This window comes from Ceratotherium simum, chromosome 29, assembly GCF_057802395.1.
Source record: "Ceratotherium simum simum isolate JZ-2026a chromosome 29, ASM5780239v1, whole genome shotgun sequence".
Lineage (NCBI taxonomy): Eukaryota > Metazoa > Chordata > Mammalia > Perissodactyla > Rhinocerotidae > Ceratotherium > Ceratotherium simum.
Window position 1 is genome coordinate 6,309,397 of NC_141928.1, and position 17,066 is coordinate 6,326,462.

The 17,066-nt window shown below is 45.6% G+C and overlaps 1 protein-coding gene across 2 annotated transcripts in view; it reads right to left on the reverse strand.

Moving 5' to 3' along the window:
* ABL1 (ABL proto-oncogene 1, non-receptor tyrosine kinase) overlaps positions 1 to 17,066 on the reverse strand; it is a 144,205-nt gene that overhangs the window by 6,231 nt on the left and 120,908 nt on the right. For both annotated transcript variants that reach the window (XM_004423583.3, XM_004423584.3), the window contains exons 4-9: positions 16,081 to 16,353; positions 6,733 to 6,817; positions 5,912 to 6,089; positions 3,935 to 4,119; positions 1,658 to 1,810; positions 145 to 234 (exon numbers count right to left, since the gene is read on the reverse strand). In XM_004423583.3, the coding sequence (XP_004423640.1) occupies positions 145 to 234; positions 1,658 to 1,810; positions 3,935 to 4,119; positions 5,912 to 6,089; positions 6,733 to 6,817; positions 16,081 to 16,353 (964 nt within the window). The remainder of the gene's footprint in view (positions 1 to 144; positions 235 to 1,657; positions 1,811 to 3,934; positions 4,120 to 5,911; positions 6,090 to 6,732; positions 6,818 to 16,080; positions 16,354 to 17,066) is intronic.

Here is a 17,066-nt window from a genome sequence, read left to right on the forward strand (position 1 = left end):
GCCCGGTTTACTGGGCTCACATAGCTTGGCCTGTTCACTCCTACCAGGAAGTGAACTCAAGGACAGGGCTGGAGTGACACAGGGCTGTCCCTCCTATCCCAACCTTTCACCCCCCTGGAGGCACCCCAAGGATGGGCACTTTACCATCTGATATGCTGGACTCCTGGAACATTGTTTCAAAGGCTTGGTGGATTTCAGCAAAGGAGGGCCGGTCAGAGGGATTCCACTGCCAACCTGGACAGATGAGACCCAAGTCAGACCACCCACGATGCCTTGCTAACAAGTGTGGGGCTAGCAATTCTCAAGGAAAGTCTAGAAATGAAGGAAGCATTTCAATCCTGCTAACCATCTTTTGCTGTGACAAGTGAAAGTGATGAATGCCACTGTGTCCTATTACAGACATTAAGAATTTGAAAAGACTTTAAATATTGGCAGGAATATGGATTGTAAACCCCAGAGAGACATGACAGCAAGAACTGCATTTACAAATATATTCTTCCCAGCCCCACTTGAGCAAGTGCAGAGAATTACTATGCCAAATAGCTTGCCTTGTATTTTATTCTTCCTTCATGGTTACCGAGTCCAAAATCCTCACCAGTAAACAAAAGCTAATTAAAACAAGAATAAAATGAGGATTAAGGACTGATAAAACCCTGTGTTGGTGAGGATGCAGGGAGTCACCCTGATACACTTCTGATACACTTCTGGTGGGAGTATAAATTAACACAATCTTTTTTGGAGAACACTTTGGGAAAACCAAAATTTAAAATGCACGTAACCCTTTGAACCAACAGTTCAACTTTTGGAAATAGCAGTGTAACGCGCATAGGTATAGGTATGAGCGTGTTCGTTCCTGCCTTGTTTAGGATGGTGAAAACCAAACAAATGTGTAAAACAACCAAATGTTCATCAGAAGAGGACTGGATGAACACATCATTTAATGGGATGCTAAACAGCTATAAAAAATAAGGGAGGGGAGGGTGAGGGGGAGAGAGAGAGATATCTCTGAATTATGGACATGGAAAGATATGCCTGTTATTCTGCTAAGTGCAAAAAAAGTTGAGGGAATGATTTTATATATAAATATGTATATATAATAAAACCAAATAGATAAATGTCACCTGGAGTCTTTACCCACTAAACAGCATGTTTGGAGGTAGGGCCCAGGAATTTGTATTTCGACATTCAAGTTTGATATCCATCAATCCCATTTTTGCATTAAAAACAAACAAACAAACAAAATCCCTCATACATAAATACTGTGTATAAATAAAGGTATAGGGCCAGCCCCGTGGCTTAGTGGTTAAGTGCGTGCGCTCCGCCACTGGCAGCCCGGGTTCGGACCCCGGGCGCGCACCGACGCACCGCTTATCCGGCCATGCTGAGGCCACGTCCCACATACAGCAACTAGAAGGATGTGCAGCTATGACATACAACTATCTACTGGGGCTTTGGGGAAAAAATAAATAAATAAAATTATAAAGGTATAGAGAAACAGTGAAAAAATATGTACCAAACTGTTACATTAGTTGCTTCTAAAGGATGGGAATGAAGAAAGGAAACGGAATACTTTAATTTTTTACTTTATGTATACACTCCTGAATGGAATCTCACAGTGCCCACATATGAATTTTAGAACTGGCTGGGGAAGGCTCACATGCTCGCATGAGTTCGTAGACCTTCTCTGGGCAGCCTTCCGGGCGCTCCATGCGATAGTCTTTCTCTAGCAGCTCATACACCTGGGACAGGTCAATTCCTGGGTAAGGTGACATGCCATAGGTAGCAATTTCCCAAAGCAATACTCCAAATGCTAAAAGAGAAAGAAAGAGAAAGGTTGTTCAAGATGTGTAAGATTTAAGTATGCTGCATTTAAAATCGGTTACCTGTGTAGTAGAATCAGAAGTCACACCCTCAGAAGCAGGCCAGGCAATGACCTTTTACCAGGCTCTTAATTACCAATGGCCCAGGACAGAATGAGACTTGCATTTTACCTACTCCCACAGATTAAAACACGCTGAAGGAGAGAAGAGGACTAGGCTGATCAGCCTCTCTGGGGTCTTTTAGGTAATCTGACCATCTTGCTGGGATATGTGGTGGAGGGAACGAACCTAGGGCTGGAAGTTAGGAGGCCATTTCTACTCCAAGCTCTGTGATCAACTAGCTGTGGGCCTAAGACAGGCCACCTCTCCTTTCTGGGTGTATGAGATTATTGCCAAGGCCAACTCCAAAAATTTCATAAAAATCTTATGAAATTTTTCAAAGTTTTGAAAGCCCAGACTATAGCCTTGAAACTCCAGTTCCCATTAAAGGAACGAGGACTCTTTGAAGAAGTGGATAATTCAGGCCTGGGGCAGAGAATGAACCCGGAATATCTTATCATTCTGGACAGCACAGACACTATCAAAGACTACAAGTGTCTTGTCAAAAGGACCAGGAGCAATTTGATGTTCCCATTGGCCAAAGACGACACAATCTGAACATCAATAAGAAAAATAACCACAGTGGATTAAAACATATCAAATATATTTAAATCTGAGAATTGATAATAATATCACAAAAGAAGAAAAACAAAAATCTAATTGGTCACCATTGGAGGGTATTAAACGAACTCATTATTGTGAAAACTGGTAAATAATGACAAGGAAGCAAACATTTATCCTGCCTTTCCTCTATGAACTGTACCTCTGAGTAACCAAACAGTAGATGAGGGGAAGTTTCTTCTTATAGAAGTATTGAGCTACTAAATGAATAAGGAATGACAGAATTAGAGAATTATCATTTGGCAACCCCTAATAAATTAGTGGATCTAGGCATTGGGTATCAACAACTGCTAAAATCACCAAAAACAGAAAATCAAGAATTATGTACCTATTGATGAAAAAGCACACCACTTTCTAAGAAGTACTCTTACTAAAAGAAAAGAAATCTGAATGGGATCATGCTGTAGACCCAGCTACCCACTTACTAGGAATAGTGAAGGCAGAGGAACAGATTTAATCACACCACGGGCACACAATGAGCAAAATCCACAATACGGGGAACTTTAAGGGATAAATGACAGGATTTCTTCAACAAATAAGTGGCAAGAGAAATAAAGAGATGAAGGAGGAACTTACAGATCAGAGGAGACTTAAGGGACACACCAACTCATTGCGTGTGGCAAGTGTATTTGGATCTCAATTCAAACACATGGTAAAAAAAGTATAACTTTTATGATTCAATAGGAAATTTGAACACTGACTGGATATCTGATAATATTCAGAAATTACTGTCAATTTTGAGAGGAGGGGCAATGTTCTTATGTGAATAAAAAAGTAGAAATTCATACTGAAATATTCATGGACAAAACAATAGGATGTCCGGGATTTGCTTCAAAATAACAGGGTCAAGGGAGTGGGGCAGGGCACAGAAGCAGCACCCTGAGGTGACGATTCGTAAACCTGGGTGATGGCTATATGGGGGCTCATTACACAACTTTGTCTTCCTCAGTACATGCTTACAATTTGCCATAATAAAATGTTCTTTAAGAAAAGCAAAAATAAAATACTGTCCCATGAGTCTTCAGAGGGCAGTATCCTATTTAAGGCCCAAACCAAACTACACAGCACCCCCTACACAGAGGAAGACTCTGGGTGCCTGCGGGGTCCACTAGCTGTTCCCTCAAACCCATGCAGCAAACTTAGGAGGAGGACAGAAAGACAGTAAGTAAAAAAAAAAGTTGATCTGAATTATTTTGGTAGGAAAAGCTCACCTTCACTTCATTTTGGAGAGAAAACAGGGGAGAAAATATTTTAAAGTGAGAGAGAAAGAAAAAAAATAAGAAACAGAATTAAGTAATGAAGAAAAAGAAATGAAAAAGCAAGGAGAGAGAGAAACAGGGAAGAGGGAGCCCCACCCCGGGTGGGTGAGGACAGCCCGGAGCGGCAACCCTTACCCCAGACGTCGGACTTGATGGAGAACTTGTTGTAGGCCAGGCTCTCAGGCGCGGTCCATTTGATGGGGAACTTGGCCCCGGCGTGGGCTGTGTAGGTATCCCCTGTCATTAACCTGCTCAGGCCGAAATCAGCCACCTTCACCAAGTGGTTTTCCCCTACCAGGCAGTTTCGGGCAGCAAGATCTCTGGGAAAGGAAGAAGTTCACCCGTGAGAGTTCCTGGCTAGCTTTCCATAAAAGCTGAGTAAAGGTGCAATACCAACCATGGGAAAATTGAGTCCAGTCCCCTGAAAACTTGTACTAACTTCCCCCCCGGGGGGAGGGGGGGGCACATCCCTCAGCACCCACCTGAGCTCCCACCATGGTGAGAGGCAGCAGAGGGTGGCGCAGGGAGTGGGCTCCCCAGCCCTGTGACCTGGAGCAAGTTAATTACCCTGCAACTCAGTTACCTGAGTGGTAAAATGAAGATGATGCTCACAGCGCCTACTTCCTAGGGTTGTTGTGAGTGGTCATGAATTAACATGTAAAGTGCTTCAACTGATACCTCTAGAAGTGTCATCTAAGTGTTCGCTCAGTGTGACTGCTCTACGCCAGGCACAGTGAACAAACGCACAGGCCAGTACTCGATCTTGAGAAACTTACATCAGAGTGAGTCTCCGCTTGTCCCGTCCAGACTTGACAGGACATAATAAAATAAAGTCCAGACCAGTCTATACCCAAATCGTGTTCTTGCTTTCCTCTTTCTTCCTGATGCTTATCCTAATGGATCCTCGAAATTCTCTCCTGTCTAATCAGCTTGCTCTGGCCTCCTGATTCTCCCAGGGAGGCAGGAGTCTGATCTGTGGTTCATGGACGTTAACCATGAAATCACAAGGCAAACTGGAATGAAGGAATAAGAAGAGGTGGCAGCTTAAGGTGATGGCTGGATGAGATAGCTTGATCATCAGCAGTCAGAGAGAAATTAAATACAGAAGAGTTGTGCCTAATAAGGTTTTGGTAAAGCATTTAAGTTTACCTGAATGAAGTGGGAACAGACCTAGCTGTGCAATGCAAACCAAGAAGAAATCTCAATTTGCAGCCTCAGAGGGTTCACTTTCTTGAGTGACAGGAGCATCTGAATCAGGCTCTCACAGAGCACAGAAAATCTGCCTTACAAGGAACCGCCAGCCTTTCACACATGCTACTCTTATTCCTCACTATGAAATCTTATGTTCAGGTTTCATACTTGAGTTAATTGGGTAGGAAAGGTCACCACGGTGGCATGGAGAACATCTTGTATCACCAACTCTGGCACAGCCAGTCAGGCTCTGTCCTGCATAGGCCGTCACTTTGCTAGGAAGCCATTTCCACCAGCAAAGAATGCGAAGACCAAGATAATTGTGGCACACTTGAAGGTCAAAACACTCCAGGCTTTAAAACAGCAAGGACGCTTAATTTAGAACTACATACACACAATTCTGACAATCGTGGAAACATCCCTGAACCAGATGATAGCAAGTTAAGTGGAGAATGAAATGATAATAAAGGGAAGGGAGGGAAGAAACAGGCAACACAAAACCAAAATCCGTGCACTGGCTGGTAGGGCGTTTGTGTAGAAAGCAATGCCAGCTGCTCCGGGGTAGAGGTCATCACTGATGAGCGCTGGCCTCCCCTTTGGAGGGACAATGAGCACTCTGCTTCACAGGGAGCTGTGGTCACTAGGAAGGATGCCTTTTATGGACTTCATTCTCACCCCGGGGATTAACTGCCCCGTCGGTCCAGGGTCTAGGCCCGGCTGAATTCAGTCTGGATGCACGCCCGAGGCCGGCTACGTTAGGATCCCAGCGTTTGCCTGCGTTCCAAGGTCCAATGTGTTGCCAGCACTAAAGTTAGAGGCTGAGCCATAAGACCCCGTAGGCTGGGGCTTTTTGTGAAAGGAAGCCCCGGCCCCACGCTCGCTCCAAGGCTCTGTGGGGAGGGCTGCTTCGGCAGCTCCTACCTGTGGATGAAGTTCTTCTTCTCCAGGTACTCCATGGCGGACGAGATCTGAGTGGCCATGTACAGCAGCACCACAGCATTCACCTCCTGCCGGTTACACTCCCTCAGGTAATCCAGCAGGTTCCCATAGGTCATGAACTCAGTGATTATGTAGAACGGGGGCTCCCGGGTGCAGACCCCTGCCAACAAGACATCGAGGGCTTCAGCCTGCTGTTCTAGTCCTGACTGAACAAAAGTCAGACAGGACAGGCACGAAAGCAAACGGCTTCTGAGGTGGACTCTGACTCTGCCCCGAAGTCCTGGGCCAACTTCTAATGTGGTTCCAAGCATTATGGCTTGAGTTTGTGTTCCTGGGGGAGGGACATGGCCACGCTCTTTTCCTCCTCTCAAGCCAATGAACTGAAACAGGAAGAGGCTGCCACTGAGTTCAGGAGCCAAGGTCGGGCCCATACCAAACGACCTCCATCACTGTTAGCTTCCCCCACATGGTCACGTCTACTTACAGCATCACTTCAGTGAAGAAACTTCAAAGCTCTTAAGTCTCAGAAGGTAATTTGAGATTTGCATTTGACTGCTTTTAGGTATCAGTTTAAAGTAATAACATATTCTCTCCCTTGTGCACACACGTGCACACACACACACACACACACACACACACTGTCCCACACAGGCTTCCTTTTACCAAGGGCTGAACGTTGGTCGAGAACAGATACCCAAATCAGAAATGCTAATGTAGCAAGCCACTCATCTCTCCTTTAACAGCACCTGCATCAGCCGGGGAGTTCAGTTAGAAGGCCTCTCTCCAGAGCTCTGCACACTCACCGAGTAACTGCACTAGGTTAGGGTGTTTGATCTCTTTCATTACTGCAGCTTCTTTCAAGAACTCTTCTACCTCCATGGTGTCCTCCTGCAGAAGAAAAAGCGGTGAAATTATCTCAGCAAGGAAAGCGTGTAAGTGGGAAAGCACAACTCGAATGGTTAATACAAACTGGAGCTCCGACAAACTATCGCCCTGGTCCACCAGCTCTGACCACGACATTGCTCTGGGCAGGCTCCACGGCAGCCGGTCACCGCCCCAACGGCACAGGAATTGCCCCTTTGGTGCTGCACTTTTGAATTCTCACCCAGGGCAACGAATCAAGCTGGCTTGTTCATGCTGGCGACTTGCTTCTGGTGGCTGCCATGCAGACTATATTTGTTTCCATCACCCTGTGGAGTTAGTGGGGGTGAGGGAGATGTGTACAGGCAAACACCACAAACACACTACTTCTTCCCTAAGGAACAGCTGCTTTCCAAGGTGTCCTAAAATGCTTCGCATAAAAAAATTACTTCAAGAATCTGAAACGTAACCCAATTTAAGGGAAGAGACTCTGATGACCCAAAAAGATATTGTTACTAGATTACCTAAGAAGAATGATGCCTCAAAATATGGCAGAAACAGAGGATGTGGAATTACTTGAGAATGTGCTGTCACGGGGCTCTTAAAGAAGCACTCACCATTATCTGCCAGGTCAATCCCTCTAACTCTAAAGCAATCCTCCCTGCCAGCTCCCCTAACAATGGATTCACAAGTGCCATAGTACACGCCACATTCTAGCAAGTTGACAGTATCTAAATACCAAAGGGAGACAAAGATACTAGCAACTGCCCGGAGCAAATGTGAAAATATTTCTGCATTTCCTCACATATTCTCAGCCGAGGCTCGAGTCTGGAGTGCTGTGGCGCCCGGCCCTGTGGCAGGCCCTCTCACACGCGAGCCTTGCTGCGGCTTACATCGGTCAGCCTCTATTTACCCACTGTGCTCTGAACTGGCCGTGAAGACAAGCAGGTGGGTGGTAAGCGACAGGGCCCATGCCGCTCTGAGAACCTGGCCATAAAGGCCACTGAGGGAAGCATCTAAGACACCATCCTCCAAGTTTCAACATGGAGTTTGAGTTTGTCTGAAGAGACAGATTGCACGGTAGATGGGGAGTGCACTTCTTGAAAACTAGATTCCCCCAAGAGGAAAGCTTTTCAACTTTATTTTAAATGTGGAACCTTATACATGGTAGCCACCCCTTTGGGAGACAAAGAGCTGAAGTATCCTCACTGTGGTCCTCACCATGGCTGCCCCATTCCTACCCCCTGCACGTGGGGAAGACTTCCAGAGGACGGGTCAGCCTTTACTTAGTGCTTCCGTGCTTTGGTCAATCATGTCTACAAGCGAAGCATGACTAATGAGGTTATGTGTCAGCCCATTATCACTTAGCTTAGGGCTTTGTGAGACCGAAACACAGAAACAATTTATTGCTCCTTAAAAATGGCGAGCTGCTCTTAATGTCAATTAAAGATCGCAGGCAGTCTCTGTGTCAAGCTGTAGGGGCAAGAGAGCCCATCCCTGCCGCCACCCCATTGGCTGTTGGATTCTTCTGAGTCCTCTCTGCTCCTTAACGTGCTCAGCAGACCATGCCGCTTTTTGGCGCAGAGCGCTCTGATTTACCAGGGTGACACGTTAATGTCAAAGGCTGGAGAGCGAACGCCTGCTGGAATTGGGGGACTCAATGCTGCTCACGTAGGGACCAGGGGCTTGAAGAATCTTGCTTGGCCAACAGCATGTTCAAAAGTAGCTCTCTAATGAAGCTTTCTAGACAAGTGGAGTTCTTTTAAAGCACCACATAATAAACCACCCACAGTGAAATCACTTCAGAAATATCATTTGCTCTTATAGCTACTGACTCTTTTCTAAAACAACCATGTTCTAGATCTTGAGAGCATGGACATGCAAAAGGAACAATATGGCTTTCAAAGGCATCCCTCTTTTTATCTGTCTTTCTCCACACACACACACACACACGTGTGGACAGTATAAATAATTCCTTGTTTTTGTGGGCCGGCCCCGTGGCTTAGCGGTTAAGTGCGCGCCCTCCACTGCTGGCGGCCCGGGTTCGGATCCCGGGCGTGCACCGATGCACCACTTCTCCGGCCATGCTGAGGCCGCGCCCCACATACAGCAACTAGAAGGATGTGCAACTATGACATACAACTATCTACTAGGGCTTTGGGGGAAAAATAAATAAATAAAATTATTAAAAAATAATAATAATAATAATAATTCCTTGTTTTTGTTCTGAAAGAACAATCAGTGTGAACTTGTCTCCCCCTGCTGGAATCAGACCTGGTTCAATTTATAATTTAAACTATTAACAGCATCCTACATTTGTAGTTGTATTAAACTGGAAATATCCCTGATGATCTCCTGTTATATTCCTTCACTTTTACTTAAAACTTTCCATATCTTTTTGAAGAGAATTCTTCCATTTGCATAGCAAAATAAAATTAACTCAGATTAACTAGAGTGAAGGCAACATTTTGGGTAAAAGCTGTGAATTTCAGCCTTGTCTGTTAGGGAGGGAGATGGGTCAACCGGCCTCTCTTCACAAGGACGGCCTGGCCTGGCCCACATGCAGATGAATGCTTGGGCTGGTATAGCGAGTGGTTAAGAGGATGGCTTGTGAGGTATACCGACTGAGCTCTGCTGCTAGGTAACCATGGCACATCACTTACATGATAGATAACAGAGGTCACCTCTGAACTTGTTTTCTCTTCTGAAAAATGGAGAGAACAGCAGTATCTACCTCATGCACAAAGAGTGCCAAGCGCAGTTCCCAGAACGTGGTCAGCAGTCAATCAGTGGTACTCTCTTTAATATTATTAAGACAGTTGACCTCTATTCTGGAGAAGTAGACTAAACATACTGCTGGTATGAAAGACAGGCTGGTTCTTTAATTAACACTGGTTTCTTTTTTGTCTTTCTCACAGATTCATTCTCCTAGACTCAATATCTCACAGGCATTTTCTAACCAGCTTCACTCTCTTTGCTCATTGGCCTCATCCCCAAGAACGGGTATCCCACAGCATAAAAAAGAACAATGTCCATGTGTACCCAGACTAGGGAAACTAAAGAAAAAATAAACAAGTGGGACTTTATCAGATTAAAGAGCTTCTACAAGACAAATGAAACCAGAATCAAGATGAACAAACAACCCACCAGCTGGGAGAGAATATTTGCAAAACATATACCTGACAAGGGGTTGACCTCCATAATATATAAAGAACTCACACAACTGAACAACAAAACAACCCGATCAAAAAATGGGCAGAGGAAATGAACAGACACTTCTCCAAAGAAGATATACAGATGGCCAATAGGCACATGAAAAGATGCTCAACATCACTAATCATCAGGGAAATGCAAATCAAAACAACACTAAGATATCACCTCACGCCTGTTAGAATGGCTATAATCACCAAGACAAAAAACAACAAATGTTGGAGAGGATGTGGAGAAACAGGAACCCTCATACACAGCTGGTGGGAATGCAAACTGGTGCAGCCTCTATGGAAAACGGTACGGAGATTCCTCAAAGAGTTAAAACTAGAGAGGCCCTATGACCCAGCCATCCCACTACTGGGAATCTATCCAACGAACCTGAAATCAACAATCCAAAGAGGCTTATGCACCCCTATGCTCATTGCAGCATTATTCACTGTAGCCAAGAAGTGGAAGCAACCTAAGTGTCCCTTGACTGACGACTGGATCAAGAAGATGTGGTATATATATACAATGGAATACTACTCAGCCATAAAAAATGACAAAATCGTCCCATTTGCAACAACATGGATGGGCCTGGAGGGTATTATGTTAAGTGAAGTAAGCCAGAAAGAGAAAGACAAACACTGTATGATCTCACTCATATGTGGAATATAAACCAACACACGGACAGAGAAAACTGTATTGTGGTTACCAGGGGCAATGGGGGTGGGGGGTGGGCACAAGGGGTGAAGGGAGACATATATATGGTGATGGACAAACAAAAATGTACAACCCAAAATTTCACAATGTTATAAACTATTAAAACATCAATTAAAAAAAGAAAAGAAAAGAAAAAAAAAGAACAATGTCTTTAAAAATGGCTCAGCATCCTGCTGTTGCTGCACAGCCTTCAGTGCTCTCGATGCCTCCCTCTCAGCAGGAATCCCCAGCCCTGGAGTAGGGCTCTTGTCTGAGACAGGTCAGTATCCACAGGTGTGGCTCTTACCCAAATGTCAGGAGAGCAAAGTCACCACTATCCTTCACCTATCAATCAGGTGGACCAGTATCAACACATTTAAAACACACTGGAGAGGTGGGGCAGAGTTTCTGGAGTAGACTGAAGAAGGGGGTTCACAAATCAGATGGGGGACTTAAAGCTCAAGCGAAAAGTCCACAAGAAACAACCTCACGAGAGGAACTCCAAGAACTCTGGTCCCCAAATCCTGCAGCTCTATCCAGCTCCACAGCCAGAAGAGAAGCCACTGCAAGAGCAGGTACAACATGGTACCAGCAGGCTCTGAGCTGGGGGCCTCTCTCCCTAATGCACAGCATACTGCCTGTGACTGTCCAGTGTTAATGCTGTCATGTGGCCTCTCCTTCCCCGTTCGTTTCTGGAGCTCTCCAATAAAACCAATTTCCTCGGGGAAAAAAACAACAAAAGTCAAACCCAAACCAAAACACAGTGTTGGTGAGGGAGGGTAAACAGGCACTTCCTCAACACTGCTGGTACAGTGCAAACTGGTACAAGCTCCTCCGAAGGCATTCTGGCAATATGACCAAACCATAAATGCCTGTGGTCCTTGATGCGGTAGTTCTACTCTGAGGAGCTGACCCCCCGGGATACTCTCCCACACGTGCAAACAGGGAGAATCCTTGCGGCACTGTTCATATAACAAAGCACTGAAAAGAACACCAGTGCCCGCTGAGGGCTGGTACATACAAAATATACTCGTGCAAACTAAGACAACCTTACGTGTACTTAACAAGGAACAACTGCCGAGATACGTTAAGTGGACAAGAGAAGGAAAAGAGCAGTGTCCAGAGCATGCTGTCATATGATTAAAAAAAATACACACATAGGGACTATTGCTGGAGAGACAAAAAAATCAAGGGTGGAGGATACTACATGCATATATTCGAAAAATAGGTAAAGAATTGAGTACAATTTTAAGTCTTAAAATTTTTCAACATTACGTTATTTTCCACTATTTTAATGGTTAATCTGTCAGTTAGCTTATGCTGCCATCTTAATGCCACAACCAGATCAATAGTAGGCTTTTCTACTTATGGAACTGTTTCAGAGAAAAAACCTGACTTGCAAACAAACTTTTGGAATACAGCTCATTTGAAACCTGGGGCTGCTTGTACTTGACAGTTGGTTCTCTTGGGCACGTCCTGCCTTTAACGCAGATAGCACATGGGTAAAGTTAAGCCTACAACCTGCTGAATGTTGTCAAAACTCAAACTAGCAGCTCCCCATCAATGGGCCTCAGCTGTAATTCCAGTTTCCTGCCCATAGGGGTCAGCCTAGTGCTCTCTTTTTCTCTTCTGGTCTTCCTTAGGCCCTGAAGGTGTATGACCCAAGGCTGCGGAGAGGTTCAATATGGAGGAAGCGGGCGTTACAAGTAGGGCCTGCTCCCCCTGCTGGTTACAGAGGATCTGGCTCTACCCTTTGAGGGCCCAGCAATACAAAACAGGCAGCACAGGGAGGCTGGAGAACACGGAGACTCAGTGCCCAGTGTGGTCCAGCACAGAGGGGTGCTCGGCGAGAACCGCTGAACCAATGGAAGCTTGGCCTAGAGCCGCACGGGTTTCCCAAGGGGTCTTGAAGAGAGAGGTGGACCACAGCTACAGCCTGGGAGGGAGGGAAGTGAACGGCGTGGGGGGGGGGGGGCAAAGGTGATCTTTTAAGATGCGTAACTGGTTTATGTATTATGTATTTGCGTAACTGGTGTTTTCCACGGTGTTATGAGGAATAAGAACCTGAGTTACAGCTTAAAAAAGGAAGAAGAGGAGAATGAGCTGGGCCCTGGAGCAGGATGCCTGGGTGGGAATCCTGGCTCTGCGCTCCCAGCTGTGTAACAGCAGGCCAGTTACCTAACCTCCCTCTGCTTCAGCTTTCTCAACCCCGAAGCAGTGGCTATGTTAGGGCCCTCCTCTTCAGGTTGTTGAAGGATTAAATGAGACGCTATATGTATAGCATTCAGAACTCTGCCAGGCACGCAGTAAGAGCTCAGGAAATGTTGGCCATTACTGTCATTTAGAACCCACTCCAAGTCCTCAACTTCTATAGTGGAGGTAAATGCCCCAAATACTGATATTAATCTTATTTGACAAGCGGGAAACACATTGCAGAGATTTCTTTTGTGCAGGGTGAGGCAGAAAGAGGGATAATATAGTTGCTTAATACTGTATTTTGGGTTAAAATACCTTTAGAAAATGACCCATTCCCTTTTCCCGAATTAGCTACCACTTGTGATAACTATCACAGAAATCCACGCAACTAGATTCTGTAATCTTCTACCAACTGTGGGACCATAAGTCACTTACAAGTATAAGAGGGGCTGGCCCAGTGGCACAGCAGTTAAGTGTGTGCATTCTGCTTCGGTGGCCCAGTGTTTGCAGGTTCGGGCACCCACTGACGCACTGTTTGTCAAGCCATGCTGTGGCGGCGTCCCATATAAAGTAGAGGAAGATGGGTATGGATGTTAGCCCAGGGCCAATCTTCCTCAGCAAAAAGAGGAGGATGGCAGATGTTAGCTCAGGGCTGATCTTCCTCACTACCAAAAAAAAAAAACAAGTATAAGAGTTTAATAATATATCATTAGAGAAGTATATTCTAAAAAGCACCCACTTCCAGATAATCCTGATTCATTGGTATAAGAAAACCACCCCATCCCGCCACCCGCGAGCTCCAGGAGGTTCCTCCTCTGGAATCCTCTTCGTCAGTTGTTTAGGAAACAATGCCACAGCATCAGCTACTGGACTGGGTTCCCCCCACATTTCAAGTTGTGCAAACTCTCTCTCCTTTTGAAGTTTTCAAAGAAGCCCTTCCTGGACTGAAATCTAGTGTATTTTGTGCTTTTACTCTTCCTTGTTTCGTTTTTGCAAATCCTGGCAAATGCCTGGGCGTTAAACAGTTTCCCAAGCTGATCAAGGCCTGGTTTCTCTGGGGCTGGCCATCAGTCATGTGCCCCAGAGAAGGGGGGAGACGCCTCCCTGCTCTCACCTGGTCTGTGGGAGGCGGGGCAACGGCTGTTTGGTTCTTTCCAGGGCTCGCCAATGTAGCCATCTTCGTGAAACGCAAATCCAATCACCTTATTCCTGTGCATCAAACCCTTTGATGAGTCCCACTGCCTCCAGAATGACACCCCAGCTCCTTTGCCAGGTTCAAGCGTTCTTTGACCCCCACCTCTCTCTCCCTCAGCCAACTCCTACTCCTCCACTACGGCCCTGCTCACAATTCCTTTCATGCTTTCTCCCTGCCAAGCAGAGCTCACCAGTCCCTCCTCTCGTTCCCATGTGGTGCCACAGCTCCAAACTCGTGCCTCTAATGCGGCCCTTATCACACTGCACTGCAATTACTGTTATACTTGTCTATTTCTCCTACTACCTAGACTTCTCCTACTAACTAGACTATTCTAATTACCTAGACTAGCCTGAGGTGAAGAACTCACATTCATTTTCACAATCCCAACGTTTTTGCCCATGGTCTGGCAAATAGAAGTGAGGAATTCGAAAAATGTTTATTAAATTTTAAAATAGTCCTATCACGAGCTGGCCTGGTGGCACAGTGGTGAAGTTCACGCCCTCTGCTTTGGCAGCCGGGGCTTTGCAGGTTCGGATCCCAGGCGTGGACCTACGCACCACTTATCAAGCCATGCTGTGGCAGGCGTCCCACATATAAAGTAGAGGAAGATGGACATGGATGTTAGCTCAGGGCCAATCTTCCTCAGCAAAAAGAGGAGGATTGGAAACAGATGTTAGCTCAGGGCTGATCTTCCTCACCAAAGAAAAATAAATAAATAAATAAATAATAAAAAATCCTATCTGGAAAATATCCAAGAGTCCTCAAGGTGACCCCAAACCATGGCACCCCCTTTCCCATCCCCAAGTGTCAGTCCTGCCCCAAGGACTGACCTAAGGGCACACATTCGATATGAGTGCCAGGAAGCCATCTTTGGTTTCTAGGACTAAAGAACGTGATTTTTCTCCACAGTGTCACTTTACATCAGCCAGAAATCTTAATTTCCATTTTACTGTGCCTTTGAGTGAACGCGTCAGGGAAGTAATAGAGTCCCTAAAAGGCAAGCGTTTGGCTGCACCAGTCTCAACTGTGCACCGAACTGACTTTTGGGAAAAGTGCACACACTTGGGTCCATTTTTCCCAGCGGTGGGTGTTTCAGTTCTTTTTCTTTTCTAATAGCTACTACAAAGGGCTCCCTCTCTCAACTTCTGCACACAGGTCAATGTAATTGGAGTTCACTTAAGTGAAAATAATGCACGTCAACACTAGGGGACACTCTTGCCATAGTTGTGAAAGCACGGATCACATTTTGGAGAAGGCAGAGGGCTGCAAGTTAAAACTTTCTTCCCTCGGCATCCTAACAATTTTAAAGAACTCCAAAAAAACCCCAAACCGCCTGGAAACTCCAAACACCACGCATTAGTGAGAGGGTGAAAGTCACAGTTCACAAGAAGGAAAGGACGGAATCTGAGTTAGGAAGAAGCCTTTGTGTTTCCTTAATGCCTTTCTAATGGAGGCAGTTCCACACTGCTATGTCCAGAAGTCTAGACACACGATACAGAGAATTGGAATCTGCTGGAACACCCAATGCACTTGCCTTTCAAATGCGCCAACGAAAATCCACAGAAGAGTCAAGCACATTTTGGTTAAATCTCCTTCTCTCAAAACTCAGAGAGTTTTTTTCTTCCTCCTTCTCTTAACTCTCAATAGGAAGTAATCCAAAGGCCGCACGAAGAGAATGGAAACCCACGGCTTTAAAAGAATCTTGCCATAGAATGAGAAAGCTTCTCCAAATGACTAATCTTTTTACACCAAAAAACTGCAGCCCTTCTCAGCTCTCACCATACGTGGAAGCACACTGAGATTATGAGAATGATTCAACCACACACAGAACACAGACGACATGAGACTGAAGAGTCAACTCCTCGGCACCGATCTCCCCCCGACCCGAGTGCAGGAGGTGGGCTCCCTGGAAAGGAGCATCACTGCACACCACCAACCATGCTTGACTGAGGTGCCGAGAGCAGCAGTGGTTCCAACTGGCCACTCGGCCAGGCGGTCCTGGGCCTACCTTCAAGGTCTTCACGGCCACCGTCAGGCTGTACTTCTTCCACACGCCTTCGTACACCTCCCCGTACTGGCCTCCCCCCAGCTTGTGCTTCATGGTGATGTCCGTGCGCTCCATCTCCCACTTGTCGTAGTTGGGGGACACGCCGTAGACGGTGGGCTTGTTGCGCTTGGGGGCTGGATAATGCAGAGTGGTAATGAGCCCGTCCGCCACAGTTGAGTGATGATGAACCAACTCGGCCAAAGTGTTGAAGCGGCTCTCTGAGGAGACGTAGAGCTGAGGAAACAGGGACAACTTCAGCCCACAGAGCAGACACAAACTCACACAGCTCTGATAATCCAGCTTTGCTGAGCCTTAATTTAATGCACAGCAAAACCTCAGACAAACGACTCTCCACACAGGACCGAGTGTTTAGAAAATCACTTACATTGCATTTCTCTAAACGTGCTATAATTTACTTGCTAAAGCAGAAAGATACAATAAAATGCCCCAGGGCCTTTGCGTCTGCTGCTCCCTCTGCCTGAAATCCTTTACCGGGGTCTCTCTTACCTTTCCGAGCCCAGTGCAAACATCCACGAAGTGTTCCCTGACCACCCCATCTAAAGTCGTCACCCAGCACTGTCATCACAGCCCGTCTTACTTCTTTGCATTGTACTCACCACTAACTGCTGACAATTCCCTGTTTATTTGCTTGATTATTATCTTTCTCCACCTACTAGAACATCGGCTTCACGAGAACAGAGCCCTAAGCTCTCTGTTTTTATTCTGTATCCCCAACGCTGAGAACAAGAAATGAGCATATAATACGTACTCAATAAATAGTTGTTGATTAAATTAATGAAGAGTAGAACTTAATGGGTATTTGCTGATTGGAAAAGAAGATAATTTTTTATAATTATGCTTATTGCCTAATACCTATAATTATATAATTATCTAGAACTAAACAGCGATCAGAGATAAAAGTCACTAAACAAAACATAAATCTCCTT